Source organism: Epinephelus moara, chromosome 8 (genome assembly GCF_006386435.1).
Source record: "Epinephelus moara isolate mb chromosome 8, YSFRI_EMoa_1.0, whole genome shotgun sequence".
NCBI lineage: Eukaryota > Metazoa > Chordata > Actinopteri > Perciformes > Serranidae > Epinephelus > Epinephelus moara.
Window position 1 is genome coordinate 10,841,958 of NC_065513.1, and position 12,126 is coordinate 10,854,083.

Sequence of the window (12,126 nt, forward strand, 5' to 3'; positions counted from 1 at the left end):
GGATGGATTCAACACCAAACTTGAGTCTAGTCATCTGACCCAGAGAAATCACACTACAATGGCATAATTATCTCTTACTTATTCTAACCACCCCACTGCACCCAGCCCCTTTCTTTTTTTGATTTTAATTTTTCAATTTTTATTTATGTTTTGGTCTGCCATACATTGAGGCTCGAGGTCAAGTAATCTACTTAGACAATAGACTGTAGGCTAGTGAGGCAGTGGGGTGGTGTCAGTAAACCAAATTACCAGGATTCAAGCCTGTTTTAGGATATGTGTATCGCCTAAGTATAGGATCTGCTTGGCAAAATGGGTCAAACACATCTAAACTTGGAGTGTGACCTTTACAAGACAGCATCTGCTGTTCACCATTATGGGTGAGAATATTTAGGCCACTGTGCTGAAATACAGTTTTGAAGTACTTGTACTTTACTTCACTGGAATTAATAACCCCAGTGATGGCTCAGTTTTATTAAGTGTTCCAGTAAGCCATGAGATCACACACTTAGCAAGGCCCTGGAACAAGATGCCATCACTGAAATTATCAATTCAATCTGTGGTTTTTTTCTCCTGTGATATAATCATTTAACTATAGGCCATTAGTCTGTGTTTGTTCCTTAATATTATTTACATGTACACCTTGTGGAGCAAATGTCAAGTATGCAGTGGTTGAAGAAGTACTAACATATTTTACTTAACTTAAACTAGCAATACCTGTGTCATAAGTAAAAGCCATAATTTCAAAATATAGCCTGTCTAAAGTACCAAAAGTAAAAGTGGGCTACTCATTATGCAGAATGGCTCATCCCAGAATGGGAGCTATTACTGAATTATTATTACTGATGCATAAATGTGTTTATCACTTCTAATGTTGCAACTGGTAAGGAAGGGCTATTTTTTTACTTTATATTTTGTAGGACTATTATGAATATGAATCTTTAAAGTAGGCTAGTGACTAAAAACATCAAATAAAAGTTGTTACGTAAAAAGTAAATTTGCCTTTGAATTGTAGTGGAGTAGAAGTATAAAGTAGCAGAATGTGAAAATACTCATATACAAGTACTTCAAAATTTTACTAAGTACTTGAGTAAATTTACTTAGTTACTTTTCACCACTGTGAGTATGCCAGTATTACAAAAGTGAACATTTTGTAGGGATATTCTACATGTTTGACATATAGTCTTCATAAATGATTAGGATGGAATTTTAGGATTATTTAGTTAAATTTATTAATGTTTGATTTAGAGTGGACCATATGTAATTTATGTACACATGTAATTGAATAAGCTATTGAAAAATATTAATTTTGATCAGTCGGTTGTGTATGACCCATTTCCTGTCAGGCAGTTACCTAGCCACCACACATCCGGCCAGGGTCCTTTCACAATAACAACATGGCCGCTCTCTGTAGAGGCAGGCACCGGTGGAAAAGGACTAACTGTTTTCATGTTTTGACAAGAAACCTGACAGGTAGGAGTATGCTGGGTAAATATTCAGTGTAAATATGAAGAGTAGAATGTGCTCAGGTTGATAGTTGGAGGTGTTTCTGTCATGGCGCAGCTAAACCAGCGGCTCTGATGTAACTCTGATGTAACTAACTGTTGGTTCAGCTGGTTAGTTTCTATTCTGTTAATTAGTGTAAATAACACTCACCTGCTGTCCTCGTCTATGCTAATAAGCTGACGACTTTTGTAACGCTTCTCTCTCGGCTGCTTGGTTTAATGGTGACATTAATTGACAGCTGTTTCCACACCTGGTCAAACAGCTGTCAAAGTAAACGCTTTGGCCATTTTCTGTGGTTAAACTGGCATAACTTGGTAATATACAACTTAATAAAGCTGTATTCATAAACTGCTATTAAAGTGTTGATCCATCGATGTGACTCACATCCAGATGTAAGGATGGTGGAGTTTGGAGAAGGTGGAGATAGGTTGATAATATTGTACAAAAATAACTTTATATGTGAGGTCACACTAGTAGGTTCATGTTAACTATTCCATTTCAATTCTACTGTGTCAACTTCATCATCCCATGTGCTCAAACAGGGAAGTATGACTATGACCTGGTGGTTATTGGTGGTGGTTCAGGAGGCCTCGCCTGTTCCAAAGAAGGTGAGATCTTTTTAAGTACCTATTATTTATAATGTTTGGGCCTCTGTGTTTGCACATGAAAATCTATTCAATACACTGACAACATATCCACAATTACAGCTGCACAGCTGGGACAGAAAGTTGCTGTTCTAGATTATGTGGAGCCATCTGTCAAAGGTAAAATACATCTGTCTGAGCCTGTTGTGCCAGTTGATTACCAAAAAATATCTTTCTTTGTTAAAAGATGAAAAGACACCATTGTTAAGTCCTCTGGAAATGCTTTTCCAAACAGGTACCAAGTGGGGTCTTGGTGGTACGTGTGTTAATGTTGGCTGCATTCCTAAGAAGCTCATGCACCAGGCTGCTCTACTTGGCACCGCAGTCAAAGATGCTAAGAAGTATGGCTGGCAGATCTCAGGGCCAATCTGCCATGACTGGTAGGTCAACCAGAACTTTTCCCTTAAGTTCTTTATCAGACTAAGGGAACTGATCTACACTAATAAAAACAGATTGATATGTGTTTGTAAGTAGCCAAACAGCACCATCTAGTGATATAATTTAAGTAGAACAAAACTCAATGTAATTGCATAGATGCTGTAGCTTTGTTAAGGTACTAAGATGATGGACTCATAAATATTCTGTGTCTGTCCATGTATTACTTTTTGGATTATTTATTCCAAAAAACAAAATGCAATTCATAAGGGACTATGAGTCTGCTCACCAGCCAGATGGATCTATCCTTAAAATATGTCAAAAGAATAGCAGCCATAAAGATTATAAGGGCAAAACCAGAACTGTGATTAATATGTGAAGTGCTTTGATTGTTCTCTAATGGGCCAAATAATCTGCTAAAATTACAATTTGGCAAATACTAATTTTAACATTGTGTGTTTGCTCATTATTTATATTTGATTCCCATTATTTAAGTACGCCTGTGAGCCAACACACCCAAAGTAGCTACTTGTGAATACTGGTACGGCATGATGCATCTTTTCCTCTGTCAGTTTTTGTGTTTTTGTGAATGCAGTTTATGTTTCTATTACTATATTGTTTTCCAGGACCACCATGGCAGAGGCTGTTCAAAACCATGTGAAGTCTCTAAACTGGGGTCACAGAGTTCAGCTCCAGGACAAGTAAGTATTCAGACTGTTTTCTATTAATGATGATGTTTCATTCAATAATCAGTTTAAAATGAGTAATGCCTTTTAATTTGAGGGCTAGTTTAGCTGGTCTTAAGGAGTTTGAGTGGACAGTTTTTGTGTCCCATTATAATGTAAATATTTATAACCTGCCAAGAATTTAACTTTCTATGTTTGCATATGTTGTAATTTTTTAGCCCAAAGCATAAAATTTATATAAGTATATGCGCACAATACCAATTTGAATTATATAATGATCTAATTTGATATCTATGGTATCAACCTGGCGTCTAAAATCAATCCCTAAAGCCATGTACACTAAATGTGATATTTTATTCATGTCTCACCCATTCATCATGTCACACCTCCTCCCTCCCTGTAGCAATGTTCCCTTCATTTTCCATGATAAACTTTCATTAAATCTGAATTTCCACAAAATAACATCCATATATTTGTTAAGTTCCTTTTCATTTATACGACATGAAATGTTGCTGAAGGCTGTACATTTCTGCTGGCACACAAGCTGAAGGATTTACAGTCAGCGACCACATGTTGATTGAGTGGCTGGCTGGAGGGCAAACAGGTGTTAACCTCTGTGTGAATGTGCCCAAGCTTAACCTAAAGTGTTTTCACTCCAATGAGATAATTTAGTTGCACTCAGCATATTAGTAATGCTACTAATTCCATTTAAATCCCCTTTGATTAACAATTAGCCCTAAGAGGCTCTCAGAGCAGCAGAGAGGCATTGTCAACCTCAGTGCAAAGCAGTAATTTAATACAAGTCTGTTCATTACAAATGTAACGATAAATGAGCACAAATGTTAAATGAATGTCCCATTTTAATCAGTAATAATTAAATTAGATTTTTTTTGCACGAAAAAAAAAAAAACGTTTTACTGCTGTGACTAGAATTACCTTTAGTACATGACAATGTAAAATAGCAGGGTTTTTTTTTTTTTTTTTGTGACCAAGACAATCTTTGCATTGTACAAATTAGAATTGGTAATGTCCATATTAATTAATTTAGTGAAAAGGGTATTTTCAAACAAATTAATTTCAATTGAAAACTGAAATTCACTCTTTATATTAAATGAAGCTGACTAAAATTAAATGTAATTAATTATAAAATTACCTTCCAATCGTTGATTCCAGTCTTTTTTTTTTTTTTCAAAACAGTCTCCACATGGTTTCATTTAAAAACAACAAATAAAAGAAAAATGCTATTAATGCATATTCTGCTGGCTCTTATCTCATCCTCCCCCTGTAGACTAGACTCATATGTTTTTCTTCTTAAATGGGAGTCAAGGCTGAATTCATGATGTTACAATGGATTCAAATTTAGTTTTTTAAAGAAAAACTTCTGAAACCACCTCTGCAGCCTAACCACCTTCTCTACTCCTGATTTAGATGCGTAGTTTTTATGGTACTGATCAATATAGCTCAATATTTAACCTGCATTCCTTGTACTTGTGCTGCTAATAAGCCATACCGTAACAGATGCAGAACATAACCAGCAACAAATATGACATGATCTCCTTGTACCATGCTGCCCGGTTTAGCCTCTGCTATGTGCAACCATGGTTCATGGTTTTGTTAGTGTCTTTTGAGTCAACTATCAAAGAGTTACCTTGTATTTCAGCAGATTAAAAAGGTGAAATGTAGAAAGTGTACAGTGGGAAGCAGGTACTGTATGTGATCTGCACTACCACAATAGGTTAATGTACCAGCAGGAGCAAACAGCTGTTTATTGTTTGTTTTGCAGGAAGGTGAAGTATCTGAACATCAAAGGAAGTCTGGTGGATGAACACACTGTTAAAGGACTAACTAAAGCAGGGAAAGAGGTGAGCTGCTCATCCATATATTTATACATTCAGTCAATCCCAAACTGATAATTGAATTTCAGTTATTGAGACTGTATTTTACTATACCGAAAACTGTATTAATTTCTTTGTAAAACATGATTTATATATGTGTTTTTATGTAGCTGATTATATATCTTTTTATATTTTTATATATCGTCTTTTTTTTCTCATTAGTACATTGTCCGCTGCAAGGGTCCTAAGGACAGAGGGATGTCGTATGCTGTAAAGCCCTGTGAGGCAAATTGTGATTTGTGATATTGGGCTTTATACATAAAATTGAAAAATTGAAATTGATGAATGGGTCAAGCACAGGACTTTCACCCAGGAGACTTGGGTTCATGTCCTGTGTGACTTAATGCTGGCTTATTGTTTTTTAAATGTACCAGTAGTTGACTTATTATTTTCAGTTTTTAGGATATATAAAGCTGCTGAATGCATAGTGTGTACATAAATAAACGTTAGCAGTATAGCTGAACAGACCCTTTTCTGGAAGCATCATAGTACGACATTGATAGGACACCCTGCAGTTCATTGACAGGCCACTTGAGGCTGGCTTCAAACTAAAGTAAATCCCCATAGAAGCCCATGTTCAAATTCCCAACTTTACAGCAGAAATAAACAGTTTACAGCCTAGTACAAAAATGGTTTTGAATTTACATAGGTAATTTCAACATCTATGACAACTGTAAGGGGGGTGAACTTGTATATAACTCCCCCTTTCACACTAAATAATAGCTTAAAGTTGCACGTATTTTAGGGCAGGGCCACTTGAGTGACAGGCTGCCTACGAGGTGTTGTTACAGTTTACAGATCCACCCATCACTCCTCCACAGCTCCACCCTCTCGTACTAATTCCGTCACTTCTAGCTCCAAAACACCAACATGAGGATGGCTGAAATGCTGAACTTGAGGCTAAAACAGCAGTCCACAGGCCAGTGGGTGATGTCACAGTAGCTACGTCCATGATTTTATATATTATTATATATATTTACAGATCTATGGTCATGTCCTGGTCGTCGGCACCACTTTCTTTTGTACATTTTTACTTTTTAAAAAAAAAATATATACCATTTTAATCTCAGAGAATATTCAAGTTTTTTCCATGTACATAACCCAGATAATACTCCAGCTCCATATTTTTATTTAGTTTTTTTTTTTACACACAATAGCCCTAATATGCTATTATGAAAAAAAAGTTTTATATTTCTTTTTGCTTTTTATTGAATTAATAAATCAAAGTGCAAAATCCAGATTTAACACCTCCATACCTAGAGAGTACTGTTACTTGTTTCAGTGATTTCAAAGCGTCTCCATCATCAACTGAACACAGGACACTATGGAGACCACTTGCTTTTATTTGACATTTCCTTGTTTTTTGAAGGATATGAACGAAACCTACTGCTTCACATTTCCCTCCTCTCTCGTACAGACAACCTTGACGGCCAAGAACATTGTGATCGCCACGGGTGGACGGCCCAACTACCCCACAAATGTAAGTAACACTTCTGTCATCCTTCCCCCAACGTGTTTCTCTGTTTTCTCTGCCAACATGTGATGTTTGGTTGACTGGTTACCGGATAGACAAAACAAATGAGAAAGATACCCTACAGCGACAGAGACGCCAAAACTGCTAAAGAAATGGAGAATGTGGTTTGGAAGCATTACACCATGGCACACGTACAAGCCTTAACACACAAAAGATAGCAGGTTGTAGTGAGCAGACTGTTGAGTTTAATGTTATTGATAGAGCTGTTGATAGGTGGATAGTTGTGCTCACAGCTTTACCTCTTGTTATGTTACAGGTCCCAGGAGCAATGGAGCACGGCATTACCAGTGATGACATCTTTTGGCTGAAAAAGTCGCCCGGAAAAACGTGAGGAAGCCCTCCACCTACCTACACACACATGCACACACATTAGATTAAATTAAATTGTGTTAGTAGCTAAATATTAGCCAGTTAGTGCCCTCTGCATCTGATTTTATGCTGTGATGATGGCCTGCGTGCAGTTTTAGCTCTGCCACAATGACAGTAGCATTCATTTTTCTAATTTGTTGGTTAACATGGACTCAGATATTTTGCTGGTGCTTTACTCTCAAAATAATATCACCCATGAATGCATACATTTTAGTATGTGTAAGATTAATGCCGTCGTTGTCTATACAATGAGCTACAAGGGAAACAGAACCTCTAACCTCTGCACTATTAATACCTCGCTCGAACTCACCGCACTACCTTGCTCGCTGACACGACACGTCCCACTGTCACGCACTGTAATCATTCATCAGTGACACGGAGTTTGTTTTTCTCCCTTCCTGTCAGCCTGTCTTCGCCTCATGATTCAGATTAGCGGCGTGCATCCTGACCTTTACAGAACAAGCCCTTTAATCCAGCCATTTAGCCCCTGTCATCACCTGGTTAATTGGTCTTTCCCTGATGTTTCCTCTTGGCACAACGTGCAGACGTGACTAGTGGTTGTGGGATACCTGGGTTGCGGTTGTTGTTTGCCTCACGGTGACAGATAAGCGGAAATAATGATTCCGATATTTAAGCTTCATATGTATATAGACTGTCTGCATCTGGGGCATTGAGTTTTTAATTGTTTTTAATGCTGCTATTTCTTTAATGCATTTTTGTTTTGGGTGGTTATTAGTGCTTGCAATTTTTTTTGGCAAGGCTGCACTTGATCCCGTTTTTAAATATTTTTTAGGATCATCAGTTTCTCTATAATTTTAATTCTAAAATGTGTGGTATTCTAATGTACTATATGTATAGTTGCATGTTATGCTATTCAGCTTTTTGACCACTTGGTGGCAATACAAAATCATTTATAGTCAACAAATTAACATGAGTGCCATCCTTAAACAATTACCACTGAAGCATTCACCCATTCAACAAAACGCCTTTGTATATGAAGCAGAATTATCCATTCAGAGAGACCACTTGAGCTCAGGAAGTCCTTTGATGTAAGAGTGTGATGGTTAGTGGAGTTCTCCATGTCCCCGCAGGCTGTAAAGGAGTTAGCGATGGGTTAGCATTAGCTTTAGCTTCCTCTATAAGGGTAAACCACACAGTCTGATCAGAGCCGGAGACGTTGTTATGCTGCCGAGCTGTCAGCTGTGCAGGTGAGGTCCGAGAGGCTGTTTCTGCTGGCGGGGCTGCTGTGGGAGGGGGTCGCAGGCAAGTGATGGCTGTCTAATGGGTCTTGGAGCACATACACACCTGAGTGACAGATTTGGCCCTCAGGCCAAAGCCCAGAGCTGGCTGCCATCATCATGCTACCAGAAGAAAGCAGTGAGCGCGTGCCAGCAGGACTGTGATACTGGTCTGGGGATAGGCCAGTACTTGAATAAGATGGAGCAGAATGAGGGTTTGTGTTGTCGGTCTAACTCTGCGTTGTGTTGTATGTTTGACAAGGACCACACTTCCCAGAAATATCTTTCACCAGATTATTACAAAGTATCACAGATGTCTGAAGCATAATTTACCAGCCATTATAACGGAAAAAGACATTTACAGGGTCTCTTTTTGGCTGTATTCAGAACTCTTTAGGAAGCCTCGGAAAAGTAGGAAACACCAGAAGTGTTTTATCATAATAAAAACCAGATCCATGGGATTTCACAGGGATTTAGAATCGGTCCTTTTATGAACTCTTATACTGGCCAGTTAATTGTCTCTCATGCTCTAAAAGAAAATGGAAACTGACAGATAGTGTAAAACTAGGCTCATTGAAATGTGTCTCAAGTTTTTAGTGCAGAGATATAAAATATTCCAGGGTGACATGCATGTAACTTGAATTAGTTCATTTTGGAGTTTGTATATGGGTTTAAATTTTTCCAACATGACTTTACCAGACAAAATATATGTATTTGTTTTTATATTTAGTAATTAATGTTTAAATGCTGGTTCAAGGCAGGTTTAACCCATTCTTACACTGTCATAAGGTCCATGCAGCTTTGGCAAGACTAAGACTGTGTGGCCCATGGGACTGTGGGCAAACTGAAATGCCCTCAGGAAGTCTAAGCAACATTTGATAAAAGTATCGAAGTTGGACACACTTCAAGCCTTTGCAGCAAAACCTCCCACGTCCTAGACACACAGGAGTATCCAGATCTAGTGTTTATCAGTACTGGGGCTTCTGAAGAACTTCCCAAGGTTAACAGACTGCCACAGACAGTCAACAGCAAACCTCTGTCCTCAGGAGTTGTGGGTTCAGTGGAGCCTTGGCTTGATCTCCAGACCACATCCTACCACTCAGCTGTCAGAAGCCAAACCTCAAGAGTTTTATAATGTTTCTGTTTGTCACAAGACTCCTTGACCAATGCGTTACATTAAATGGGAGTCCAGTGTCATATGAGAAATTAAACACACATATTGACCAGACAGCTGCGCCTTTTCTCACAATCAGGGTGACTCCCTTTATTAGACACATTTTATAGTTTTGACTGTTTCATGTCTGCGATATTTTCTTTAATCTAACATGGCAGTTTGTCTAAAACACAGATGAAAATCAAAATGGGAGGGAATGATTTGATGTTGCTACATTTTTGTGCAGCTCATAATATGAGCTCCCTTCTGAGCGGTTATCAGCTCAGAAGAAAGCTACTTTTTTTGTCAAAATCTACAAAGTTGGCTATATAATTGCTTATATAGAGAGGTGCTTAAATGTCCCCATATTTTTGGAATGTCTGCAGGTGGCCTTTAGAAATATACATCAGTTTTTCCATTAAGCAGGCAGCTTGAGAGACTGTTCAGCCACTCTCAAATCTGTCTGCATGCCCCCTAAATGTCACCATTGCTGAAAGGGGTCAGACAGGTTGTAAAGGATCTATAGCATCATCTGTTAGATGACAAATGAAGCAGCTGTACAGACTCCAGACCAGTGTACAATGTGAAGGAAGGAGGCCTAGGGGGAAAGAGACAGTTTCTCAGTGATGAAAGTGTAGAATCAAGCTAAAGCTCTTTGCCTAATCTTCTTTAAGCCACTTCACAATACGTGCTAAGTGCAGCTGTGCATTACACAGACAGAGACAAAATGGGCACCGGGGCTTTTAGCGGTTAGTTTTAGCATGGACAAGAGCAGGATGTGCCGCAGGCAGCCTGAACTGTCAGAGAAGGTGGTCTGGGTTGGAGAGGTAAAAACAAGGGCGAGAGAAGGGCCTCTTCCATGCGGGTGACGGGCATCACTCAGCCGGCTAATGTGTGGACTTGAGCCTTGAACATGGCACACCCCATCTGCAGGGATTAGTCTAAACGCTGGCAATTAGCCCTCCTCAACACTACAGATCTCAGGGCTGGATTAGAAGTGTGATTCACCTGGACCACACACACATTTATACCCCTGATACTGCACTGCAAGTGCACACATACCTTTTACTGTCCCCGTTTTCTACATTCTCTTCACACGTCTTCACCTCCCTCTGAGGTTGTGAAGTTTTGTAATTCATCACCTCTCTAATTCAGGGATTTAAAGTAAACATTTTCAACTTTGGACTTGCTTTATTTTATTTGGCCAAAGTGTGCTGCACAAATGTTGAAATGTATTTTTATTGTATTATTAGTTCGACTAACGGCTTCTCTTTATTTGTGTTTTGCAGACTTGTGGTTGGAGCCAGCTGTATCCTTTGTCTGCCAGAGAGCTTGTAAATGAAGTCACTGTATAAAGTCTGCGGTAGTCAGCAGGGCAATGGTAAAGTTACTGACTTAATTTAAAAAAAAACAAAACACTGACATCAGACCAGTTTGAAATTGTTTTTCTGAATAACTCTTAGCATTTATTTGACACTGAGTGCCATGTCTACAGTACTGAGACCCCTCAGACAAGATCTCAGTCAGAGATACATCGTGCTCTGGCCATTTGGTGAACTATCATAACACACTGTGACATTCTTCTACATCCAGTTTTCTTGTTTACATGATAGTGCATGACTGTGATCCCCCTTCTTTATAAGCTACTTTCTTGTTGTGCAAGAGTGTCAGTGTGTAGGTGTTATAGCCACACATCAGGTGCTGCTGCACCTGCAAATCCAGAAAAATACTGTCATCCTCAACCTGGTTTTACTCAGATGTGGCTCTGGAGTGTGCAGGCTTTCTCACTGGCGTCGGCTTGGACACCACAGTGATGGTTCGCAGCATCGCCCTCCGGGGGTTTGATCAGGTATTGCTCCCTGAACTAAAGTCTGCTTATTGTACGTAATCATGATAGTGTTTTTTGTCATGTTTGAAGGTGGATATTCTCTTTTGGTTTATGCAGCAAATGGCAGGTCTAGTGACAGACTACATGGAGGCATATGGGACCAAGTTTGCATGGAAGTGTGTCCCACAGAGAGTGGACAAACTCTCCTCTGGAGCCCTGCAGGTGACCTGGACTGACACCCTCACAGGAAACGAACACAAGGACACCTATGACTCTGTGTTGTGGGCAGTTGGTGAGTCTGTTCATGTCACTGTGTGTGGTTTACATGTTTGGGTCAATTCACTTTAAATAAGACAAACCTGAATTCATGTGATAACAAAGAATGGAACATTTAAGTAATATGCACGAGAGACATCTTTCACCCCCACCCAACCACCCACTACAATGAGATCACAGGGCTAAGGTTTCAAAAGAGAACCACACCATGTACTTGACTGTTGACTAGGGAAGTGAATCACTAGTTTCATCACAATACAATATTATATTGATTCTTTGGACAACGATATAATATTTGCCGATATTAGAAAGTCTGCCACGGTACATTTTCGATTTGATGCGATTCAGGGGCCTGCGATTGATAGGAGACAATATTATATGCCTATTTAACACAGTCTGCTAGAGAAGAAGCTGACACCCCTTTCTAGTTTGCTTTTGGCCATAAAAGATGAAAACACTACATAAATAATAAACAACTGTAACCGGTTAGGTGCAGCAAAGTTTACCTTATACTGTCTGGCTATTTGGCTTTAAGCCCCAAAGGAAAACCTCTCCCAACAGCCATAAAATTTTGATAAGCAACAAGATCATTTAACAAAATAATTTTGGCACAGTATTAACTGTC

General features: G+C 39.0%; 1 protein-coding gene across 2 annotated transcripts in view; it reads left to right on the forward strand.

The window, feature by feature from the left end:
• The first annotated feature begins 1,374 nt into the window (after window positions 1–1,374).
• Window positions 1,375–12,126, forward strand: part of txnrd2.2 (thioredoxin reductase 2, tandem duplicate 2) — a 31,618-nt gene continuing 20,866 nt past the window's right edge. For both annotated transcript variants that reach the window (XR_007570369.1, XM_050051381.1), the window contains exons 1-11: window positions 1,375–1,470; window positions 2,046–2,111; window positions 2,211–2,267; window positions 2,383–2,527; window positions 3,149–3,223; window positions 4,992–5,070; window positions 6,521–6,583; window positions 6,894–6,964; window positions 10,687–10,706; window positions 11,155–11,246; window positions 11,343–11,517. Coding sequence is in view for 1 of the 2 variants with exons in the window: in XM_050051381.1 (XP_049907338.1) it covers window positions 1,395–1,470; window positions 2,046–2,111; window positions 2,211–2,267; window positions 2,383–2,527; window positions 3,149–3,223; window positions 4,992–5,070; window positions 6,521–6,583; window positions 6,894–6,964; window positions 10,687–10,706; window positions 11,155–11,246; window positions 11,343–11,517 (919 nt within the window). In the remaining variant the exon portion in view is untranslated. The remainder of the gene's footprint in view (window positions 1,471–2,045; window positions 2,112–2,210; window positions 2,268–2,382; window positions 2,528–3,148; window positions 3,224–4,991; window positions 5,071–6,520; window positions 6,584–6,893; window positions 6,965–10,686; window positions 10,707–11,154; window positions 11,247–11,342; window positions 11,518–12,126) is intronic.